General features: G+C 52.1%; 1 protein-coding gene across 1 annotated transcript in view; it reads right to left on the bottom strand.

The window, feature by feature from the left end:
• LOC122370613 (indian hedgehog B protein-like) overlaps positions 1 to 24007 on the bottom strand; it is a gene marked incomplete at its 3' end in the record, with an annotated part of 33649 nt that extends 9642 nt beyond the window's left edge. Inside the window, exon 1 of the mRNA XM_043346344.1 lies at positions 23395 to 24007. Coding sequence (XP_043202279.1) covers positions 23395 to 23718 — 324 coding nt within the window. The remainder of the gene's footprint in view (positions 1 to 23394) is intronic.
• Positions 24008 to 24146: the final 139 nt, after the last annotated feature.

The following is a 24146-nucleotide window of genomic DNA, read 5'->3' as shown; positions in this document are numbered from 1 at the left end:
CCGATATGTAGCCGTAATGTAAGACACCTGATCGCAACACTGCCCAGCCGCAGCTGCCTTTAGCGCGCTTTATCTTGTGCTTTGACTGGCCAGCAGAGCCTAGATGGACGCGATCTGAACGCGTCGAGCGACTAGCGCGTGGCGTAAGTGGCGGAACGTACGGCAGTGGGTCTCATCTTATCCTTACCGGCTGATGTGTGTCCTGTCTCGTGCCCCGATGACCCGAGCTGACCTTTCATGTCGTTTGTATATATCGCGTTGTTGGCGTCACTCGTTGTGACGCATTTTTATTCTGGTTCCCAGGGGACGCGCGCTGGAGCCGGCGCGCCTCATGCGGCTGGCGCCTCTTTGTAAGCGGGGAGGAGTGTAGGAGGGCTCCTTCTCCTGTGGCGCCGCCTATTGCTCGGGCGGCTATATGTTGGCAATGAATGAACTGCCGCCAATGAATGGACTGCCGCTCCGAGACCGACTGAGTCAGAGTCGGAAGTGGAACTCTGCCGCTGCGAGCGCCCGCGGCTACAGCTCACACGCCGTGGGCTATTTGCCATGCTCTGCGGCGACGGCTGTGGCAGTGATGGCGGCTGCTGATTGGCTGGCGCTGCGACGCCAGGGCAGCCGCCGATTGGGTTTTCTCCTGGAACCTTCTCGGACGAAAGGTCGTCTGAAGGTCATTGTCATTGACGGGGGGATTCGGTCTGGAGCGGGGGGCTACGCTTGGAATTGGAACTGGAACTGAACTTTGACTTTGGTTTCGAACTGGTCTTGCTTGCCAATACAATGTGACTAATGGCCCTTTCACACGTAGCAACTTTTCCGGTCGCCGGCGACGGCAACTGTCGCCGGCGATCGCCAGCGACCGGGGTCAGTCGCCGGCGATCGCCAGCGACCGGGGTCAGTCGCCGGCAACTCCGCAGTTGTCGATATCAGCTGACCAGTCGCCGGGGTGTGACGTAGCAGTCGTGTCAGCCAATCATTGAAGAGTTGTCGGCGTTGCCGAGAAAGTTCAATTTTTCCAACATTTTGAAGTCGCCGGCGACTGTACTAGCCAGCCGCCGCTCAGCTGTCACGTGACCCGCTTGACCTTGAGTTGGCACCAGATATTGCGCTGCTGATACATGCAGCGGCGCAGCTTATTTTACTGCATTATTCAAGGTACTAAATATTTGGACATGTTTTGCAGGATGATAACTACCGTCTAGGTAATATTGGAATAATATTTATTAGATCTACGAGTATTATTGAAACAATACATAATATCAATGAAAATACAATCAAACTGCGATTCTTCTACATTGGAATTCAATGCACTCAAGCATAAAACTGAAAAGTGATGTGTACTTGCAGTTCCTCCATTTTTCCTAACGCATCAGCCAAGACTACGAGTGCTGCAGATTTTGCTCACCTGTCTTGTTTATTCAACTACAACCCTGTTCTCAATAAATGAATAACTTCGCTGTAACGACATTAGCATTGAAGGAATGGTTGGTGGTAAGCATGGGACAATCACAGTGATTTGTGGTCACACATTTGAACCGTGCTTTGTATATGAAAAACAGAAAAAAGGCATTCTAGAAATGTAGCAGAAATTCAAATGCCAGAAACGGACCTGAGGAACGGCGAAGCCCACCACCCACATAAAACACAGGCTTTCATTATGTCAAAAACAGATGCTGTATTATCTAAAGCGCTGGATTGGGGAACACAAGTGTACCCCCCCCCCCTTATAACAAAATGCATTTTTCCACACAGTGGATATCACTAAACATGGCGAGGTGACAGTATATGACACCATACATAAAAATGCAGCACGCGCGGACACGGGGCAAAGACGGTGGCACAATATGCCGATACCCAAGAAGACACAAGCCTAGGTCAAAGGTGACAATACTGTGACAGAAATCTTAAAATCAGCCTGGACACAGCTCACTCTTCATGACCGTTTTTATCGAAAATAGACCAACAAAACACCAAGGCTCCTTCGTCCAAAACTCGACATGCCGCTCCAAAGGCCTTGCAAAACAGCGCACACCAACAACGCATAATAGCCAGCAACGCACACGACAGGATTTTCGAGGCCCGAGTCGTCAGCCGCCGCCGCCGCCGCCACCTCCCGGCAGCTGATTGCTGAGTGCCTTGCTCCGGCTTGCCGCACCGCCCACCGCCGCCGATCGTGGCGACCTCTTTACTCTGGCAGAATCGACCCTACCGAGCGGCGACACCATTCAGAAGCAAAATGACAAATGAATTCACTGCACTTATGTCAGAAAATCGAATGCACATGCCATGGTCACATGCGGTGCCGTCCACGGGGCCGGCAGAAGCTGCACACTGTCACCGAACACCACCTGCACCTTGGACGCAGTATGTGAGGGCTTGGCGGACGCGCGCCGCCTCGCGTGCGGTATTGGCATCAAGGCCCGGACACGAGGGAGCACACTCGGCGCAATCAGAGCACACCGTCCGGGGCCGTCAGTGTCGATCTCCTGACCTCACAGAAAGTTGTGCAGCACACAGGTGAACGCCGTCAGTGTGGTGACTGGTGCGCAGCACACCGTCCCACGGAAGATCGTCTGTGGGCCGTGGTGCAGATGCTGTCTCTAGGCAGAGTCAACAGTGCAGTGGCAGAAGTTGAACATTCAGCTGCTAGACTCCTTTTCGGGTCAGCAATGCCGTCGAGTTGGCCATCAGGTGGTGTTGCAGAATCATCAGGTACTCTTGATCAGGTACATCAGGTACAGAACCTCTTGACTCATCAGGTAACGCTGTGACTTGTCTGCCAGGCACAGAGGGCGGACATGTCAGAACATACTTCAAATACATTTTTAAAAATCATTTTTTAACCAAAAGCTCTGCAAATTAGGAAGCCTGGAATAGGCTATTGCTTAGCATCATAAAAACTACCCAAATACCCAAATCAGGTTAGGCTTGGTTTACCCAAATACCCAAATCAGGTTAGGTTTGGTTTTTACACTTCAGGCTAAAATGAGAACTATCTTAGCATCATTATCCTTGATGTAGCATTGTTGATGCTTTTTGTCTTGTACAATTGGCAATCAGTATTCAGTGACACAGAATTGGAATTTGTGGTTCAGAAACCTAGCATTATTTGAAATAATAGCATTTTAGCAGTGCTCATTCTTTTTGAAAGCAAGTGTATTTTTTAATATAATTTTCTAGGTAATTCATTTCCTACTGAATATGGTTATGAGACCATTGTTACTAATTTTGGTATTATTAAGGCAGCTGTAGCATGAGTGGGCATATGCTGTAGAGACTGGAGTGATTAAAGTCACTAGAGGCTTGAGGGTTTTTTTAGACATTATGCAGCAGCCTGGGGAGATATGCAGAGGCAAGTCTAGGCACCACCAGAAGGGGGACAAGCAGTCAGCACAACACACAGCGGGCACAAGGGGAGAAGATTGTAAAAACTATTGCCTGGATCCACCTCTGTGGACATCCTCAGGCATGCCTCTGTGGACATCTCCAGGCTGCTGCATGTAAAAAAGTATCAAGCCTCTAGTGACTTTTTCCACACTGCAGCAAATGCCCGCTTATTCTTGGTCTGCTCTACCTTCCTCCAATTATGAGTTTTGTGTGAAAACGACATTTTTACATTGGTGGAGCTTGTGTGCGCATGGTACACATAAGCCATGACGGCAGCATTGCTGCAATGAATAGGAAACAGCTCCAGGCCCAAAATACATACCACCTAATACCTTGCCAAAATACATGACATACCTACCACCTACTGTTGCATAATGCAATTATTTATGTACTAATAAGCCATGGATTATCATTTGCCATGTGAGCACGCACACACATGTGAACCCAATGCGGATTAAGTTTGGCCTGGGTTGTTTATCCATGGTACCAAGGAAAACCCCAGCAGAAACAATAACAAAATTGCAAAGCTACCTGTTTGATTTTGATCATGCTAATTAATGAGCAGCAATATAATATTTTGTTGCTATCAAATATTTCCTTGTGGCGCACGAATACGTAGGCAAATAGCTGACTGATGGGTAGGCACTTTGTCCTCAAGCCGGGCACTGATACTGAATGTAAACCATGTTCTTGTGACACAACAAGCAAGTTTTCATTACCTTATGAAACTAGTGTCAATTTCAATGTCATTAAAATATTCAATTTTGATGAAAAAAATACATATTTATCACAAATAAAAATCATGGGTGATCATGGGCAAGTGCGCCACAAATGACATAAACCCTCCAATATTGTCGAATCAAGCTTAAATTCAAGTCACAACAGCTTCACGACAGGCAAACTACAAGATAATAATCCCTATGCTACTGTGCAACAAATTTAAGGTAGCCACACCAACCAAAAATGCATCACAAATCACCTAAACCACTCACCAAGGACAAAACTGTCATGGCGGCGTCCGCTGCTCGAGAAGAGTCGCCGGCGACTGGCCCAAGGCTATATAAACCAGGTAGAACGCTCCCGACGAAAAAGTGGTGACAAGCGATAATTAGTAGCCGCGACCCTCTTTTGTTCAAAACTATATCCGCAAGCAGCATTTACAGGCTAGCGGAAATCGACCAATCGGCGTTCGGCAATACTCAACGCTGATTGGCCCGATGCTCGTGACGAAATTGCGGGGGACTGCAGCTATTCCCCTATGGCGTTTAATAGACTTACGGCTTTTGAAGGGGATTTGTACCAGTTTTTGTTGGGTTTGAGGCCATTTTTGAGCTTGGATATTCTTTCTGTGACTTTTGACTGTGTAATAACGACATTTAATCATAACATTTCTATATACTACCGGTGTCACATCGACCAAAAAGACCGTAAGTACATGGGATAGACGGACCACTGCTGATGGGGCCACACATGCCGGCGTGTGGTCATCGGAGGCCCATGAGGGCTCGACATAGGCCCTTCATGGGTCGGTATAGGCCCGGTGGGTCCAGTGCAAGCCTATCAGGGGCCGGTGCTGACCCAACAGGGCCCAGTGACATATAATGTAAGGCCGTCTAGGGACGTTGAGGGCTCATGGGGGCCATATAGGACCAATAGGGACCACATAAGCCAATCAGGGGCCATTTAGGCCAATAAAGGCACTTCAAGGGACTTGAAAAGGTCATTCAAGAGCTGTGGTGGGCCCATGAGAGGACGGCACTGGTCCAGCAGGTGCAGTCAGGGGATGTTGTACGGGTTTCTCAGTGGCCCATTTGGGCATATCAGTGACCAATTTAGACCCAGCAGTGGGCTTTGTAGACCTATCAGGGGCTGGTGATGGTTCATCAGGGGCCAGCGTTAGTCCATCGGGGCACGGCATATGCCCATCAGAGGTAATTGCGAGCCCACGCTGAACAATGCTGGCCCTTCAACTACATGGATCTACATTGACCCATGGGCCATGATGTGTCATGTATGCCCCTATGACAGGCCTACTCAGACCCCTGATGGACGTTCCCGGCCTCTGATGACCCTATGCTGAATGCTGATGGGGCTCTAAGAGTCTCCAATAACCCTTCGTCACCCCATTATTACCATACGCTGGCATTAGGGACCCCACATCAGCCGCAGGGCAGTCCGTACCATGACAGCATGTCTTTTCGGCCGATATTTCATCGGTAATATTTATCAAAATCATGATTTTATGGTGCCATTATATAGGTAACAGTCATAAGAAATATATTTCAACTCGAAAACAGCTCGAAACAGCATATAATTTTAGAGAAACCCCTCCGAAATCCAAAAGCCTATTCGGGTCCATAGAGAATAACTGCGGTCCCCCGCAATTTCGTCACGAGCGTCGGACCAATCAGCGTCGAGTACCGCCGAGCGCTGATTGGTGAATTTTCCGCTAGCGTGTAAGTACTGCTCACGGAACAAGAGTTCGTCGACAATCCTCCACAAACGTCTGTCACCATTTTTCATAATGCTTAACAGCCGGAGCGTACCCCCCTGGACTGGCCTGTGACGCGGATCTGACGTCACCAGTTGCTGGCGATTGCCCGGCCGTGGCCCGGCGATCGCCACCGACTTGCTTACGTCATACCTACGTCACACACGATCGTTGGCTGGCGGTCGCTGGCGGTCGCCGGCGACTGCTGCTGTCGCCGGCGACTGAAAAGTTGCTACGTGTGAAAGGGCCATAATGTTTTGCATAGAGTCTATCACGGCCATGTCTACATAACCACGGTGGGACGGCCGGGTGAAGGTATGTTGGGACGGACGGATAAATCGGTGCAGGTGACGTATGTATAACCACGGTGGGACGGCCGGGTGAAGGTATGTTGGGACGGACGGATAAATTGGTGCAGGTGACGTATGTATAACCACGGTGGGACGGTCGGGGCAGGCCACTGAGTCGGACGGGCGCGGCCACAATCGGCTGTGTGCGGGTCACTGTAGAATGGTCTGTAGGTCACAACGCCGTGAAGTCAGGGTCAGACGGGATATGAGCTATAGTTGGACGGGCTGCAGGTCCCATGCGGCGGACGGACGGGATACAGTTCAGCGCACTAGTTGCACCCCGCCCGCTGTGCCGCTGCAGAAGTGCAGCCGGTCTCTCAGCCGGCTGACGCTGGTCGGCCACTGTTTCCGGCGCCCACCCGCGGCCAATCGGTTAGTGTCGGAGCTCCATTGTCGGCCGGGGGAACAGTGTAGCCGCCTCACCGCACAATACACCCCGGCCGGAGCCGGCGGGTCAGCGGGGTCAGCGGGGTCACGGCGCCGCCGGTCACCGGAACAGCCAGCCCTTCCCCGGCCGCCGAGGGAGCCGCCGAGGACCTTCGGGAGCCGGCCGCGAGACTCTGATCCGTCCCCGGCGCACGCGCTTTGAAGTGGCCATGGCCGGGTGCGGGCGGCTGTTTTCCGTCCGGTCGTCGTGTTATGATAGCTGGACGGTCGGCTGTGATAGCGGCATTAGTCGCGCCCGCTCGGGAGCCCTCAGCGGCGCCGCGCGCCACAATGGGGACAAATCAGTCACGCTGCCGGCCGGCCGGTGCGGCGCCGCGGCGGGTCGGCCGGCGGGGGGGAGGGTGCGAGCCGGCGGGGGGCGGCGGCGGCGCGGGCAGTGTCGGCCAACACGGGCCGGCCGGGTGACAGCGGCTGTCGGCCGCCGCCGCCGCCGGCGCCCGCTCCGATTAGCCGGTGATGGAGCGGCTGGGTGGCGGCGCGGCGGCCTTCTGATGTGCCGGGTGGCCGCCGCCCCCTGCCGCTCGGTCGACAGCGGCGCGCGGGGGGCGGTATGGCCGCCCGCGCCGCCACTGTGGTGTCCTGTCCTGGGAACAAGCCCGACATGCCCGGAATGTTACCGCCACCGCTGAACTGACATGGGCAGACGCAAATGGTGGAGGGCCCTACCAGGATCGGGCGCAAAATAACTTATGCGCGTGGGAAATTCCCAAGTCAAATAACTTCGACCAAACTCCCACATTTTTGGGTTTTGGTTATTGTATGCAGATACAAAAATGACACATTGAGGAGTCAAAATCATGACGCTGTTCACAAACTTTCATGAAGCGTTCTACACTCAATGCGCTGGCTTTGTTTTCTTGTTACAAGACATGAAAGACGGCAGCAGAGCTACATGCCATTGTACTTTAACGGTGCATGTTCTTTCCTTTCGCAAAAAGTGAACTGCAAAGAAGGGATCAAGGTCAAGGGTATCTATCCAGCTGGCATAGGTATACTGAGACATTGTGGTCCCCAAAACTTTTGATGACCGAATAAAACAAGCCTACTTGATTAAGAATTGTGACATATAAGTGTATATACCGGGTGGCCCAGAAAAAACGTTCCGAACTTTGGAGGCCTATATATCAAATTCGAGTGCAAATAACGAGACAAAATTTTCAGCAAGTTTGCGTCATTTCTTTGCGCATTGGTATGCTAAATCATAACACTATACCATCATTTTCAAGCTGGCAATCTTGAGTTGAATTAAGCAAGACGTTTTTGCTTTTTTTGTCGATGTCAAACGATAGTGATGTTTGGGTTAGACGCCCCATGTTATAAAAAAGAATAGAAAAATAGAGCATGTGAATGAAACCAACACGTATGTTCTTATTTTAAATATTTGTGTCTCACTTATGTGCCAAATATTCAAATACTGAGCCAAAATGGTGTTCATGGATGCCATTCGTTTTAACACCAAATCATGATTCGTGGCACGGTGCATGGATTACTGCTGATTACCCTCCTTTCAGTAGATCAAACAGTAAATCGACCGGATAAGGAAAACAAACTAAAATAGACTAGTTCCTGTGCCAGAAGACCACATAACATTTTATGAAAAACAACATTGCCAGCAGATTACAAAAAAGAAAACTGGTTGAAAAGCTACCTTTTCCCAGGAATGTCAGCCAGGAAAGCATTTGAGCCACAAGATGGTTAGAAAACTGGAAACTTATTCCGATGCCACTGGCACAGAGCCATCGTGGTTGCCTGATGGAATGTGTCATCCTGAGACCCGAACCATCAATGAGACTAGCTGCCAGTAGCAGCCATGGCTCTAGGCCGTGGTGCCGAGGGGTGAAAGTGACCTGTTCACTCACATTTTTGAGTAACATCGGAGCAAAAAAGTAATTTTTACATGGCATGCTTGAAACACGAACCGTTTAAAAAGTAATTTACCGAACACCATGAAAATCACACCATTTACTGAAAATGTGTGCCGCATTAACTATTCGAAGTTTCAATGTTGTATCTTTATCACTTTCTGAGAAATATTGATTTAAAGTTGGGAACGTTTTTTCTGGGCCACCCGGTATGGCCTAAACTTTTGAATTCATCTTAAAATGGGAAACGCAAAAAATACCCAACGTTTCGAATTATATAAGTGTCACCTCTAACACCCATGACTAAGCAATAAATGCGAAACGTTGGGTATTTTTTGCGTTTTCTCCTTTAAAATGAATTCAAAAGTTTAGGCCATACATGCACTTACATACATGTCACATCTGTCATTTGATAGAATTAATTACAATTAATCGATTTAGAATTAATGTAGCAAGACTCAAGTACAACATGAATCAATACAGACACAGCGTTCATGACCATAAATGCCGTCAACGCATATGCAACAAGTATGGTTTCCCCACAAGCAGTGTACCTAAATGACCGCTTTCAATGCAGTAGGTACTTACAATCGTATGATTATTCACCCCTAACCAGAAAGACGCCTTATGGACAGTGGGCGATAAGCAAAAGAGCAAGACGGTGCAAGCGTTGACTCTGCACGATTGAAATACGTTGTGAAACCTCCAACTGACTTGCGCGAGCCTTTTAACCAATCCGCAAGGGCATACCAGCTTTGAGCGCAGCATATTAGGCCTATGCATTAAAAGTAGCTGAATTCATGACTTCAGGGATGGAGCTATCTGATGCAGAAGACCGGCTGTCGATCAGTCGAGCGGTTGCCGAGATATAAGACTGAAAAGTGTCACGGGGCCGAGCCGGTCGGGTCGCTCATATTTTCCCCCCTTAAACCACGCATTGTGAATTTAGTGCTAATTTTTGTATGGAACAACCATTCTTAATTGTTGATGAGGATTGGTTTGGGGTAGGTACGGTATATCTAATGGGATTGGGAACCATTTCCGTCAAATCACCTTTGTCAAAATCGCGACTCCATGGGATTTTCCATCGGGTGGAGGTGCCCTTGAGAAAGAACAGCTCAGCTCGGCACCCCCTCCCCCTCCCCCTCAGCGCTGTGTCCTCCGCGCCGCGCCGGCCCGCGCTCCCGATACATTCCACCGTCCAGGGGCGGCTGGCTGGCCGGCGCGGCGGGGCGGGGCGGGGCCAGCCCGCCGTCGGCCGCACCAATCGGCGCCGCCGGCGACCCGGCGGCCGCCATCTTGGATGGGGTGCTGCCGGCCGGCCCCGCTGAGCCGTGGGGACGTGAGGGAACGGGCGGCGCGGCTGGACCAGGGAGCGGACGGTCCGGGCTGCTCAGCAGCGTCCCTAACGGCACGGCTACCGCGCTCTACAGTGTACAGTGTGTCTAAAAAGAATGTACCGTCGCCACTACGTGGCGCTGGTGTCGCGAGCCGGTAGTTGGCTGAATCCGCACCAGACCACACATTCCCAGGCGCTAGGTGACAGCTGCGCAGCGGTCGGTAGTAGCGTAAGCCCGAACCTTCGTGACACGACCCCGTGGGGGGGGGGGAGGGAGGGGAGCGGGCGGGGCAGCGCGTGTAGGGAGGGGTGCTCCAGCAAGCTGGCAGTTGTCGCGGCCAAAGGTCAAGGGGTCACACACCAAGCGAACGGACGCTGATGTGGGTTCGTGGGGATCATGAACTTGTGTGTGGTAGGTGTGTCTTGCGATGCACGGGTGATACGCCAGGTCTAAGCCAAAGGATTCAGGGGAGAGCTGAAGAAAACACCTGGTCAACTAGCGCGAATAATAGTGCTGAAAAATGGAAAGTATGGGTCAATGCAAGCCTTCGTGACTATAAACAACTTTCTGAGGACGCAAAGGCCAGCATTGAATAACGATATCCGGATCGAAATTAGCAATGATTTATTTAAATGCCGAACTAATAGCGCTACAAAACCCTCCTAGTAAATTGTCAAGTCGGATTATACCCACTTGAATTAAACTATCCTAAATAAAATTGTTAATTAACTTTCTAACACTGACGTTCTTTATCATGCGGTAAGTATGGGGTTAACCAAGATTCAGCATCTTCCGCGTTCAAACAATCACCTGTAAGGCTAGAACATTAATGGCCAGGTAAAGACATGGTCGGGATTTGATTAACCGGATTATAAGTCGATTTTTTAGTCGGGATTTGATAAGTCAGATTTTTTTTACGCCAACCGCATTTTTAAGTCAAGTCAGGTCACTGATCTATGACGTCATCAATGAGCAGTCCTAAAATGAACTGTGTGAAACTGTCCTAAACTGTCCTCAACATTTTAGGACTGTGTGCACACTCCTAAAATGTTCAACTTCGCTACACCCTCAGTGCAGAGCTTTCATAGGGAGATGAAACTTACAGGATCTTATAGTATGATCGAGAGTCTCACAACTTGTATAAATGTATATCTCGGATTTTCTGAAGGGTCGCCTGAGATCAGGTCAGTCTCTCACCATTAAAAGTCAGGGGAATATGGAAATTGCTAGTTTGGTCCGGAAATGATATACAACTATCTCAAATTCTCAAGCACACGGAATCGCGATTTCATGCGCTCTTGCAAGGTCTGATGCTTTAATTTTGCTTTGTTGATCTTGCGTGACGTCATTTATCACGTAACCAAGGGTATCAGTTTTTCGTCAATAACTCCCGATCAACTAAAGCTACCGAGTCGATAAAGCCACTAATGGATATGAAAAGACCTGCCGAATCGATTGATATGCAACATGACCTCCTTTGACCAGGTTCGTGACCTGACGGGCTGTGACCTGACCTTGACCCGAGGTTAACACCTTAACCCACGAGCCGCTGGGGGGTATAAAGTTGCCCCCCCCCCCTTTACGTTTTGTGAAATATCTCCGAAACCTGATGAGCTACGAACGTGAAACTTGGCATAGCTTCAAATGAATACCTAGGCAATGTTTGAGAAAAGTTTGGTGGTTGTAGCACCTAAGATGACGTCACAGTGACGCCATGAAGTTTTGCCGTTTTCCGATATGGACCGTTTCTGACGACGCTGAGCATGAAACTCAACTGTAAATGAACTAGACAGCACCTGCTGTCATCCTAAAACATCTAACTACACTTCCATCTAGCTTCTGACCAATAATCGGTCCTTTATATTCGGTCCCATATATCTGATGTATCGTGAGGAATATGAGAGTCGCAAATCTATAATTTCACATATGACGTCACTGTGACGCCATTTCAAATGGCATCAACACCAAATTTGGACACAACCTCAGCTAGGTATTCAGGAAGATGTGTGCAAAGTTTCGCTTCTCTATCTCTTCGCGTTGCGACGATATCGTCGCAGAAGTAAAGGGTGGGCAACTATATGCCCCCTCCCCCCAGCGGCCGGCGGGTGGCGCGGAGGCCCAGCGGCCGCCGGGTTAACTCTCGACCATATTGGTGTTTTTCCAGCCGCAAACGTATAAGGGGGGGGGGGGGGTCCGTTGGACCCTCCCTTGCCGTTTCGCCCCTGATCGAGCTAGAGCTTCGCGGAAAAAACGAGCGTGTTGGCCGTGACGAGAGGAAGTCGATGATACCCAATTTTAAGGTCCTAGGTCATCGGTTGACTTTCCAGGTCAGGTCAATGACCCAAAAGTCGGGAAAATCGGGCCTGTTAGAAAGTCGTAAAGCGTGGCTGCTATGGGGTTTTCGGGGTGCTGATCACGAATATCATGTTAGTTTTGATCACAGATGATGTCTTTATGCATTTAGGCCAGGTCGGGTCAGGTCAGGTCAGGTCAACCAGTAAGGGTATTCGTAGTAGGTGGCAACCGCCTCTGACAGCTTCGCAACATGTTACGAGGGCACCAAAACTACTTCGTAAATCATATGGCTGCTAAATTCGAATTCAGCTCCTAAAACTGGCCTAGAAACATGTAAAACTCGAAAAAGTGAACCGAGGTCATCAAAGGTCAATGACCTGACCTGACTTTCCGGTGACCTTGACACCCACCCTAATGCATGGAAGCAACATCATATCCCATGTTTGAACGCTTAAAACCACGAAAAGACTGCAAACGCGCCGCTAATGCGAGCCGACATACGCCGAATCGCGATTCCGGCCAAACATGGTCTCGAAAAGTAGGTCGCAGGTCAAAGGTCATTAAGGTCAGGGTCATGACAATTTCAGGGTGGGTGTAAAATTGATTAACGCGAGGGTAACGAAAGTTTTGTCGCGATCGGCCGCTTTTTACGCGAGTTATTCGCGAAAAACCGAGGGAGGGGGGTCCGTTCGACCCCCCCCCCCCCCCCTCTATACGGGCGAGGGTTAAGTTGATCTCACCCGAAGAAAAAGTATACCATTCGACACGCCTGAGCAAACACGATGCTGCTAAAATCGCGGATCTGCGATCATTTTTAGCGAAGTTATTTACCAAAAACCGAACCTGTGCCTTGGGCCACTTGACCTGACCTCCGAAGTCATCGGCTGACCCTGGTCCTTAAATCGGAGACCGATCGCTGCATTTTGTAACGACGCACACGATCGTTTCTTTCGTGAGGCTCTAGCTCAATTAGGGGCGAATCGGTGAAGGGGGTTGTTTCCTCACTTCCAACCCCCAACGTCCCTCGGTATTCAGAAAACCTGAATGTCCGGTGAGGGTTAAAACGTTTCTCCTGAACGAGGAAGAAATGTAAAAGTCAAAGCTCTATAGACGTCCTGTAAAAGTGGCCATAATGATAAATTCGTTAGAAATAAGATGCTTTTTAAACGACTTCCTCATATAAAATCGGGTGCTGGGACCAATCTTATAAACGCTTTAGAATGGACAGGGCGTCACTGGCTAAAGTTTGGGTGCAGAAAACGGCTATTACCTAAATGCAAAATGGTTTTCATGCATTTCAGTCAATTGTATATTGTCGGTCCCAGTGGCCGAGCTAAAAAAAAAATCGGTAGGTAGTGTTTTGCATCTTTTACGCCCTAAGAAACTACACCATCTATCGAAGTGGGCGGGCTTATTTGAATGGGAGGGCGCATTATGCACGAATCGAGTGCTTTCGTTTATTTTGGACTGTATTTTACCACATCCACTGCTGGTATCACTATTGATATTATCTAATGCCGTGAATACGACAGCATTCCATTTATAAGATTGGGCCAATGGAGTCGCGCCCCGCGAGCTCGGTTTTCCGCTGGGCCGCTACAGGCCAGGGAGTCGGTCTTCGCCTGAGGGCAGGACAAAGGTCAGCGAGGGAGCGCGGGGTCAGCCAGGTATCGCCAAGTGCCGAGCGGATGCCCCTCCCTCCCCTCTCTTCCCCTCTTCTCCCCTCCCCACCTCGGTATAGATGGGGAGGGACCGAACTGCCAATGACATGCGAGCGGTCAAGGCCGCTCGCGCGGCAGCGACCCTGGCGGCCGGATGCCGCAACTGGGATTCAGCCAAGTTACCGATTCGCCTCCTGTGGGAGAGCCAAACCAGGGGACATACTTTTTAGATATACTGTACACCTATATGTAGCATGTATGGGCACTGCGTGGTGGGTCAGCTTGTCAAACTGTGCCAGGCTAGATTATTCCTTAATGTGGATATAAGGTGACCGATTTTAATTGGAGCCGGAGTGACAGTGCATGGTGTCTTTTCCTTCTGGCCAGCCTTTCTCCTCTCCTTCAGTGGTCTGTATCTGATGCAGCATCACTTCATCTATCATCCGTATGGAAAACGGAACTTGATAATTAAAGACATTGGAATTGTCAATGCTCTCTTTTTGTCGGGCTCGTTCTGTTCAATTTGCTGATAAAATTTCAGGGCCGTGAGAAAAGCGATACCTAAGCGGTGCCATCGGTGTGACGGCCGATTGATGCGCCTCCGTGACTGTGCCCATCTCACGGGAGAGGCATTGGTTGGAAAGTCGGTCAGATTCGCCTGTGGTTTCCCTGCGCGAACGCGGAGGGATGGGCTCCTATATAGCCCCTTTCACCAGTGACGTTGTGGGCTGGCCGTTAGTCCTAGGCAATAGGGCTAGCCAAGGCTAGGAATCGGTTATTCCTGAGGGTTAGAAAAGACGGGAACATTAGCTTATTGCTCATTACCATTCATACAGTGGCGGATCCAGGGGGGACAAAATGGGCATTTGCCCCCCCCCCCCAAACGGCATAACTGTAACATTACGCCTATGGACGGCATGGAAAGAATCGATAAATTGTTATGGTTTGCCCCCCCCCCCCAAAAAAAACTGAGCTGGATCCGCCTCTGCATTCATATTTGTTTTCCCACTATAGATTTAGGTACTCACAACATAGCCGGTGAGATTGTTCATTGAAATGCGAAGTCCATTAAAATTAGTAGTTAATCAATTGTAGGTATGGCTGTGCAGCCTGTTCCAATTATGTGCCCACGCAGCAGCGTCATTAGATACCGGAGCGGAGCACCCCCCCCCCCCCCTGAGGGCCCGGAAATGCCCATTAGCCCGGGGCGCCCGGGGCAGACGTGCTTTACAAGTGCGCCGCGCCGCCGTCTGATCCTCCGCCGGCCGCCGCTCAGAGCTTCAAATGGACAGGCGGCGGCGGCGGCGCCTTTCTGCGTCCGTCAGCAGATGATGACGCGAGTGAACAGACCGCCGCTGAGGTGCCCGGGTCGTGACCCCGCATTAACGAGCCGCCGGCGGCACTGGCCCGCGAGCCGAGTGACGACAGTGCAATGGACGGCTAGATGGACAGACGGACGGATAGACGGACGGCTAGATGGACAGACTGACGGCTCGATGGACGGATGGATGGACGGACGGACGGACGGACGGACAGACGGACGGACAGACAGACGGACAGACGGACAGACGGACAGATGGACAGGCGGACAGACGGACAGACGGACAGACGGACAGACGGATTGACGGGCGGACGGACAGACGGACAGACGGACAGACGGACAGACGGACAGACGGACAGACAGGCGGACAGACAGACGGACAGATGGACAGACGGACAGACAGACGGACAGACGGACAGACGGACAGACAGACGGACAGACGGACAGACGGACAGACGGACAGACGGATAGACGGACGGACGGACGGACGGACGGAAGAACGGACGGATGGTAGGACGGACCTTCCAGGACGGACCTAGAGCGAAACTTCCAGGTCTGGTGCTCGTGAGCTACTCGCATCGCAGTCTCTTTCAGAACTGGTGTTATTGTGCTACCAACATCGCAGTCTTTTCCATAATTAGTGATATTGTGCCGCCAGCATCGCAGTCTCTTCCAGAACTGGTGTTATTGTGCTACCAACATCGCAGTCTTTTCCATAATTAGTGATATTGTACTGCCAGCATCGCAGTCTCTCCCAGAACTGGTGTTATTGTGCTACCAACATCGCAGTCTTTTCCATAATTAGTGATATTGTGTTGCCAGCATCCCAGTCTCTTCCAGAACTGGTGTTATTGTGCTACCAACATCGCAGTCTTTTCCATAATTAGTGATATTGTGTTGCCAGCATCCCAGTCTCTTCCAGAACTGGTGTTATTGTGCTACCAACATCGCAGTCTTTTCCATAATTGGTGATATTGTGCTGCCGGCATCGCAGTCTCTTCCAGAACTGGTGTTATTGTGCTACCAACATCGCAGTCTCTTCCATAATTGGTGATATTGTGCTGCCAGCATCGCAGTCTCTTCCAGAACTGGTGTTATTGTGCTACCAACATCGCAGTCTTTTCCATAATTGGTGATATTGTGCTGCCAGCATCGCAGTCTCTTCCAGAACTGGTGTTACTTTGCTACCAGCGCTGTAGTCTCCTCCTACTGGTAAACTGGTGCTGGTGCTAGTGCGCTACTAGTGTCGCAGTCTTCCAGAACTGGTTTTACTGTGCTACCAGCATCGCAGGTTCTAGTGCCTGCGTCCTGCCAGCATTAAAGCCCCACTGCAGTCTTTAAAGCGTGAAAGGGATTTGTTAAACTATTGCAGTCGACTAACACACGCAATATGATGTTAATAGTCAAGAAGTGCTAGCGCAGTATTGCAACCATCTTCACTTCTAGGTTTATCTATCACAGCTTTATAACGCTTTTGTCGTAGTGAGCGTATTTAGCAGTGGTGTACTTTTATGTACATGTCCCATATGAGAGTGCTCCCAAGTGGAGCGTGTGTAACTATTCGCATCATGGTTACCCTGGAAGCTGGCATGCATTGTCGCCAGCGCTCCCACAGATTCTGCTTCTTGTGTGCCATAAACCTTTCCATATGCGATTCAGTTCCACCGTCCACGATGTGCGGCGATACAGTTTGGACCGCACAACTCTGGATAGACAAAACAAACGAGATAGAAGGGTTACGACATCATACGCCCGTCAATTTCACGGGTCTTTGTTTCGCCCGAGCCGTTCTCAAGGATAGCCGTTAAATATGTCACGGCGGCCGGCAGGTATGGTCATCCCGTGCTACCGAACTATCGCGGCCCGTCCGGGCGACTGTCCGTTATTGGTGGGGCCGTGCCAATTTGCCGGTTCCCAGGCGCCTCGGAGGCCACCAGGGACCGATCGGCACGAGGCGCGGGCGCCCCCCGTGCCGCTCTCACGCGCCGGCCGCCGTGAAACTGTCCGGCGGTCGGCGGGCCCCACACACACAGGTGACGCCCAGTGGACGGCTCACATACCGGCCACTGGCCAGGTATTTATATTGGCCCGGGCGGGTTCCCACGGCGCCCGCTTCCGCCGTCCGGCGCAGGGCGTCACTGGGCCGCCGCGCCCGTCTGTCCGCTGCCATAAACGTGTCCCAGTGCGGCCCGTCCGTCAGACCCCCGCCCCCCGCCCCCCGCCCGGCCGAACCCGGCCGTCAGGTACCCCGTGGGAACCGGCCAGAGAGCCGCGCGGGAGAAGAGCCGCCACGGCACCGCGGCACCGGGCGGGTCGGCAGGCCGGGTCAGGTCAATGCTGTCGTCAATGGCAGAGGCCGTGAAAATTTACCAGGTGGAAATCAACACGGTTGAAGGTGATCAACGAAAAAAAAAACTATTCAAAGGAGCGATACGGAACTGCGATGTGTCACATGCAAAAAAGAAAATGATAGGGAAAAACGGTCGGAAACGAGAGAACGAGACAAGTAGATAGATCCATACTGCCATATTAGGATGCCATAGGTATAGCCTCCCAAGGTTTGCAACTGTATGAGAGTACAAAGAATCGCTTAGGTCAGGTCTGAGACCTCCGATAAGGCACAGGAGCCACTATGTAGAAAGTACTGCAGCGCGTTGTGCATTGTTTGCACGTCCCACATGCAGTGCTCCTCAGGCTGTGCGCAGTGCGCTCAGTGTGTCAGTCAGTCAGTCTGTTGGTGCAGTGCACACATTTCTGTGCGTGTGTGTTGGACCGGACGTCCCGCGCGGCGCGCACAGAGTGTGAGCACACTGCTGCACAGTGCAGCGCCTGTTGCCACCGGGACGATAGCCGCCGTTATCGACGATAAGGGCCACCTTCAGAGCCGGCTGCCACCGGTACAGAGAGCCCCCCTCCCCCTCCCCGCCTACCCCCCGTCCCAGGAATACACCACACCGGTACCGAGAGTCGCCTCCGCTCCCCGGTACATGCCCCCGTCCCCAGAATACGCGAGATCGGTACCGAGAGCTCCCTCCCCTCCCCCACAGTACATGCCCCCCCCCCCCCCCGTCCCCAGAATACGCGAGATCGGTACCGAGAGCTCCCTCCCCTCCCCCACAGTACATGCCCCCCCCGTCCCCAGAATACGTGAGATCGGTACCGAGAGCTCCCTCCCCTCCCCCACAGTACATGCCCCCCCCGTCCCACAGTGGGCCAGGCGCATCAAAAAAGCGGAATTAAGTCGAAAATCAACTTCGGTGAAATTCCTGTAATTATGGGATAGAGTATTGTAAAAATGTCCAAAGTTTCCGAATAAGCAAGTTTCCTTTCCCCAATGTCAAGGCAGATAATGCTATAACGTCGCAAAGTAGGACTTACCGACTGGAGATGGAAATGACTGCTGTGTACCATATTACGTTCCCCCGATTCAAAAGCTCTCAGCGTAAAATCATTGAAGTTATTCCGTACAAAATAGCTTTAAAAAAACAGCTGGTATTTCTGCGCATGTTTCTCGTAGTCAAGTTCCCGGGAACTATTTCATGCTTACTAGTAGCGGTGGGGTTTACAGTGCCTGTTCGGAACCGTGGTAGTGCAACGACGCAATGAATTTATATAAGGATATAAAGAAAACGTCACCGAACAACACGAAGATATTTGCTGCCTGACTTTCCTCAAGGTGTATAGCTTGCTGCCCAATGCAAATATTTTCCGCATTTTTGCGCGAAATGGACAAATAAGGGTTTAACCCTCGCCGGCATAGGCCGTTTTGCATCCCTCGACGGCACAGGGGGATGCGACCCTCCTCGCGTTTGGCCCCTAATTGAGCTAGAGCCTCGCGGAAAAAAACCATCGTGTAGGTCGTCACGAGACGAAGCCAACGGTACCCGGTTTTAAGGTCATAGGTCAAATGGTGACCTCTGAGGTCAGGTCAATGGCCGAAAGTCGGGACCTGTTAGAACGTCGTATAGTGTGGCTGCTAAGGGGGTTTTCGGGATGCTGATCACGAATATCATGTTAGTTTTGATCACAGATGATGTCTTCATGCATTTAGGCCAGGTCGGGTCAGCTCAGGTCAGGTCAACCAGTATGGGTCCTGCCGGGTATTCGTAGTAGGTGTCAACCCGCCTCTGACAGCTTCGTAACATGTTACGAAGGCACCAAAACTACTTCGTAAATGTTCAAATGGTTCCTAAATTCGAATTCAGCTCCAAAAACTAGCCCAGAAACATGTAAAACTCGAAAATGTGAACCGAGGTCATTGAAGGTCAGTGACCTGACCTGACCTTCAGGTGACCTTTACACCCACCCTAATGCATGGGACCAACATCATATCACATGTTTGAACGCTTGAAACCACGAAAAGACTGCAAACGCGCGGCCAATGCGGCATAGTGCCCGCCTGTCCCAGGCATATGTGCAGCGCAGAAATTAAATAATGACGTCATAGGTCAGTGACCTAGCGTAACCAATCAAATTTGAAAATGGACATCGGATTCGGCTTTAGCATGATATTTTACCCTGTAACGAATCGTTTTTGGCACCGCAGCTGTGCTCAATGATTTAATTCCGCTTTTTTGAAGCGCCTGGCCCACTGTGCGTCCCCAGAATACGCGAGATCGGTACCGAGAGCCCCCATCCCCTCCCCAGTCCCCAGTACATACTCCTCCCCTCCCGAGTCCCAGGTATAAGACACAGCACAGAGGTTGCTGATATGACCCAGCCACGGCGCAATTACGATAGCCTTTGGTGCTCCTAGAGCTCCAATCATACAGTGAAACAATCGCACTCCTTGATCTGTAAATCCTTTGAAACTGTGATTCCTTTCCCTGTAATACCTGCAAACAGTCTCCCTCCTGCTCCGTATCATCGACTGCGTCATATCCACCTTCAAGTGGCGTGAAGCGTGATGCTGTTCTGATTTCTGGTGACACTACTGCAAATAGGTACCTACCCCTAGTGTCTCCGGTTTAGCGCCCCTCCTCTCTGCCCGGTGCCCCATGTTCAATGCTTACCTACTTGACTTGTGCAACCCTAATAGTGACTTTATCACTTGCACCATCGTTCAACCATTTGCACGTCAGCTGCGGTGGCAATGCCAAGGAGGCTTTGGATGTTTTCATACCGTTTAAACCCTAATGTTTTAGCGCTATTAATGTAATCGACCCAGAAATCAATTCCCTTTCAAGCAGAACATACATCTTTAGTCACAACATTCGCTATGTTGCGCTGTCTTGCGTTATGTGTGCACAATATTTGAAATGTACTCTTTAAGTCGCATCATTTATCGCAATTTTAAAATAAGCACAAACCTATATCGGGAAAAAAAATATGGAACGGTTGAGGGCCGAAAGAAAAACCAAGTACCGATTGAGCTTCGAAAGTCTCAAAGCCTATTTGTCATCCCCACTTAAGGTATTTTAGCTTCACAAGTAACAAATGGTAGGGTTAAATGGTTTTAATTTTTTAGATGGCAATGGAAACCGAGGGGTTATGTTCCCATTTTAACGATACCTTAAATTTCATAAGAAATATGTACTGTCTTATGAAAAGAGAAAGAATTGGTATGGTTGTGACGTCACATTTTCGCTGAGCAGAGGCACGCAGCAGACCGAAGCCCCGGCATGCCTGCCGAGCGCTGCAGTGGTCAGGCACGGCTGGCAGCCCCGGCAGAGCGGCCCCCCGGCAGCCCCGGCAGAGTGCCCCCCCCCCCCCCCCCCCCTGGCAGCCCCGGCGGACTGGGCCAGCGGACAGCCCCGGCGGACTGGGTGGCCCGGCCAGCAGGTCCACGGACTGGGCCAGCGCACAGCCCCGTGTCCGGTCAGTGGGAGCGCCCCCGACCGCAGTCTGTGTGTGAGTGGTGTCAACACGCGCCGGCCAGCGGAACACTGCCGCCAAAGTCGGCCGACGGCCTGCAAACAGCGCCTTTGTGGCGGTGGCGGCACCCCGCGCCCCAACACAGGCGGTAAGTAGTTGGCAAACGGAGCCCATGATGGCCCACTCAAGGCGAGGGGCGCCGGCTACCTGCCAATGGGTTCAGCGGGGGCGACTCGTCACTCGGTACACAAACACTGCGCCGAGGAATGCTTGGAATCGGCACAGCTCTACTCAATGAGCGCTACAAGGCAGCGCCAAACTCAACTACGACCTCTTAGCTTAGACGATCTTCATTTAGACGATCAAACGATCTTCAGGATGTTGAACGGTTATAAGACGTCTTCCTCAACCGGCCGGCTACTGCATCGGTTCCTTTCACGCCTGATTTGATCATTCATGAACGGAATCGAAAAAATATGTTGGGGCAATGAAACTTGGCAAAAATGACTATAACATTCCGTTTGGTCGCCAACTGATCGCACACACGTTCGAATCAACACCGCACTCAGAATCATAAATGAAGAGCAATGACAACCAAACTGCACTCCGGCAGAGAGCGCGAGGTGAAGCTGTGGCCTGTGGCCCGCTCTAGCCGGGGTCCGGCGGCTGCGGCCCGGTTCCCACGGCCGGCGCGCGTCCGACACCGGAGCCGGGCCGGGAGCCGGAGCCGCAGCTCCGCTCCGGGTCCGGTTACCGGGGAGCAGGTGCGCAGGTGACGGGCAGGGACTCGAGGCGCCGCGGACCGGCGGGCCAAGCGACCCTTCCGGGGAGCGTCTTCAACGACACACGGCTGACGAGACATGCGGCAATGCCGTGCAGCTCGGCATATTTAGAGCACGGCAAAACGGCTGAGGAAAGCTGTAAAATTACTTACTTTGAACCGCAAAATGACTTGAAAGTTAACCCTCGCATGTGTGCGGCGTTTGCCAGCTTCTAATGTGTAGGGGGGGGGGGGGGTCGGTTGGACCCCCCCCCCTTGCCGTTTGGCCCCTGATCGAGCTAGAGCTTCGCGGAAAAAACGAGCGTGTTGCCCGTGACGAGAGGAAGCCGATGATACCCAATTTTAAGGTCCTAGGTCATTGGTTGACCTTCCAGGTCAGGTCAATGACCCAAAGTCGGGAAAATCGGGACCTGTTAGAAAGTCGTAAAGTGTGGCTGCTAAGGGGTTTTTCGGGGTGCTGATCACGAATATCGTGTTAGTTTTGATCACAGATGACGTCTTGAAGCATTTAGACCAGGTCGGGTCAGGTCAGGTCAGGTCAACCAGTAGGCATCGTGACGGGTATTCGTAGTACGTGTCAACCGCCTCTGACAGCTTCGTAACATGTTACGAAGTCACCAAAACTACTTCGTAAATGTTCAAATGGTTGCTAAATTCGAATTCAGCTCCAAAAACTAGCCTAGAAACATGTAAAACTCGAAAAAGTGACCCGAGGTCACCCGAGGTCACCAAAGGTCAATGACCTGACCTGACCTTCAGATGACCTTGACACACACGGGAGTAACATCAAATCACATGTTTGAACGTTTGAAACCACGAAAAGCTTGCAAACACGCGGCTAGTGCGAGCCGACATACGCGAAATCGCGATTCCGGCCAAACATGGTCTCGGAAAAGAGGTCACAGGTCAAAGGTCATTTGGGTCAGGGTCATGAAATTTTCAGGGTAGGTGTAAAATTGATCAATGCGAGGGTACTGAAAGTTTCGTCGCGATCGGCCGCTTTTTACGCGAGTTATTCGCGAAAAACCATGGGGGGGGGGGTCCATCCGACCCCCCCCCCCCTACACATGCGAGGGTTAACTCGTTTACAGCTGGCGAGATATATTTCTCCCGTAGATAAAACCCTCTGATAAAACCTTTGTTAGCTAATAAAGCGGCTAAAATAAATTATAATGTTTTGTTCTTTCCAATGAAACGGTACGTCTCGCCCGAATCACGCGCTTCTGATAACGTTCTGCGATCGACTGTCCACGCATCAGGACATTCTAGCGCATTGCTCCGGGTATGACCGCTGAATCAGTGAGTATATACTCTGGGGGGTTCGACCAGTCTGCGGAGTCGGTCGGCGCCGGTTCAGAGCGCGCCGCGCCGCGCGGGGCCGTATCGGAGGACAAACAGAGTGTCGGCGCGCGGCGCACCTGAGAACGGCCGACACGGCGCCGATAGCGGACCGACGGCCGGCGCCGATAGCGGCGGTACAGACAGACCGGGGAGGACCGAGCGCCGGGGGCGGCCGGGAGACACTGGAGCACGCGAGTGGCACAGATGACAGAGAACAGCACAGGTGGCACGGACACGGAGCGGCGTGGGTTCAAGATGCTACACGGGTGACACGTGTAGCACGCATCAGCACAGACGGGTGACTTACCGGTGACATCAGCCGGTCGGCGCCGGTGCCCTCCTCGTCCTTGAAGAGGATGTCCTCGCTGTAGTTGGGCACCAGGCCCCGGAAGCGCGGGTCGTGCTGTGCGATGGCGCCCTCGGGCAGGCCGGACGCGCCCAGAGTCTGTTCACTGACGTTCGGTACGTACTGTTTATACACGAGCGGTGTGACTTTGCGCGGCGCGCGGCGCCGGTAGTGCCCGCGGCCGGGCGCGCACGCTCGACTCGTGCTGTCGGTGACCAGCAGCCAGGTCAGCAGCAGGGCGGCCAGCTGCGGCCGCCAGCCGCCCGCGCCGCGCCGCACACACATGGCCGGCCGCCGGGTCAGGCGCGCGGCGCCGACATACCCGCTGACCCGGTCCGAATCCAGACCGGCGCCCACTCGGCACCAGACAACGCAAACTCCGCCAGCCGTCACTCCGACCAGCGCACACACTGCGGCACACGGACCGCAGCCCGACCGGTCACCGCCTACCACCACCACAGAGCCGGCTCACGGGCGCGACCTCGCGTCACACGGTGGCCGGAGCTCGGGTCGGCTGTATCGGTCGGTCGGCGGACGCCTGTGTGGTCTCTCCGAGGAGGTGTGCGTCGCAACTGCGGCGGGTCGGCGCGGGTCGCCCGAGCGCCACCGCCACCCGGCGAGCACGCGCTGTGATTGGCCGAGCGGGCGGCCACCCGCACCGCGCCGCCGGGGACGGTCTCACCTGGGGAGAGGTGCTCCCTGGGGACGGTCTC

This window comes from Amphibalanus amphitrite, unplaced genomic scaffold (genome assembly GCF_019059575.1).
Source record: "Amphibalanus amphitrite isolate SeventyFive unplaced genomic scaffold, NRLGWU_Aamphi_draft 001150F_arrow, whole genome shotgun sequence".
In the NCBI taxonomy this organism is placed as follows: domain Eukaryota; kingdom Metazoa; phylum Arthropoda; class Thecostraca; order Balanomorpha; family Balanidae; genus Amphibalanus; species Amphibalanus amphitrite.
This window is presented reverse-complemented; position numbering and strand designations above follow the sequence as displayed.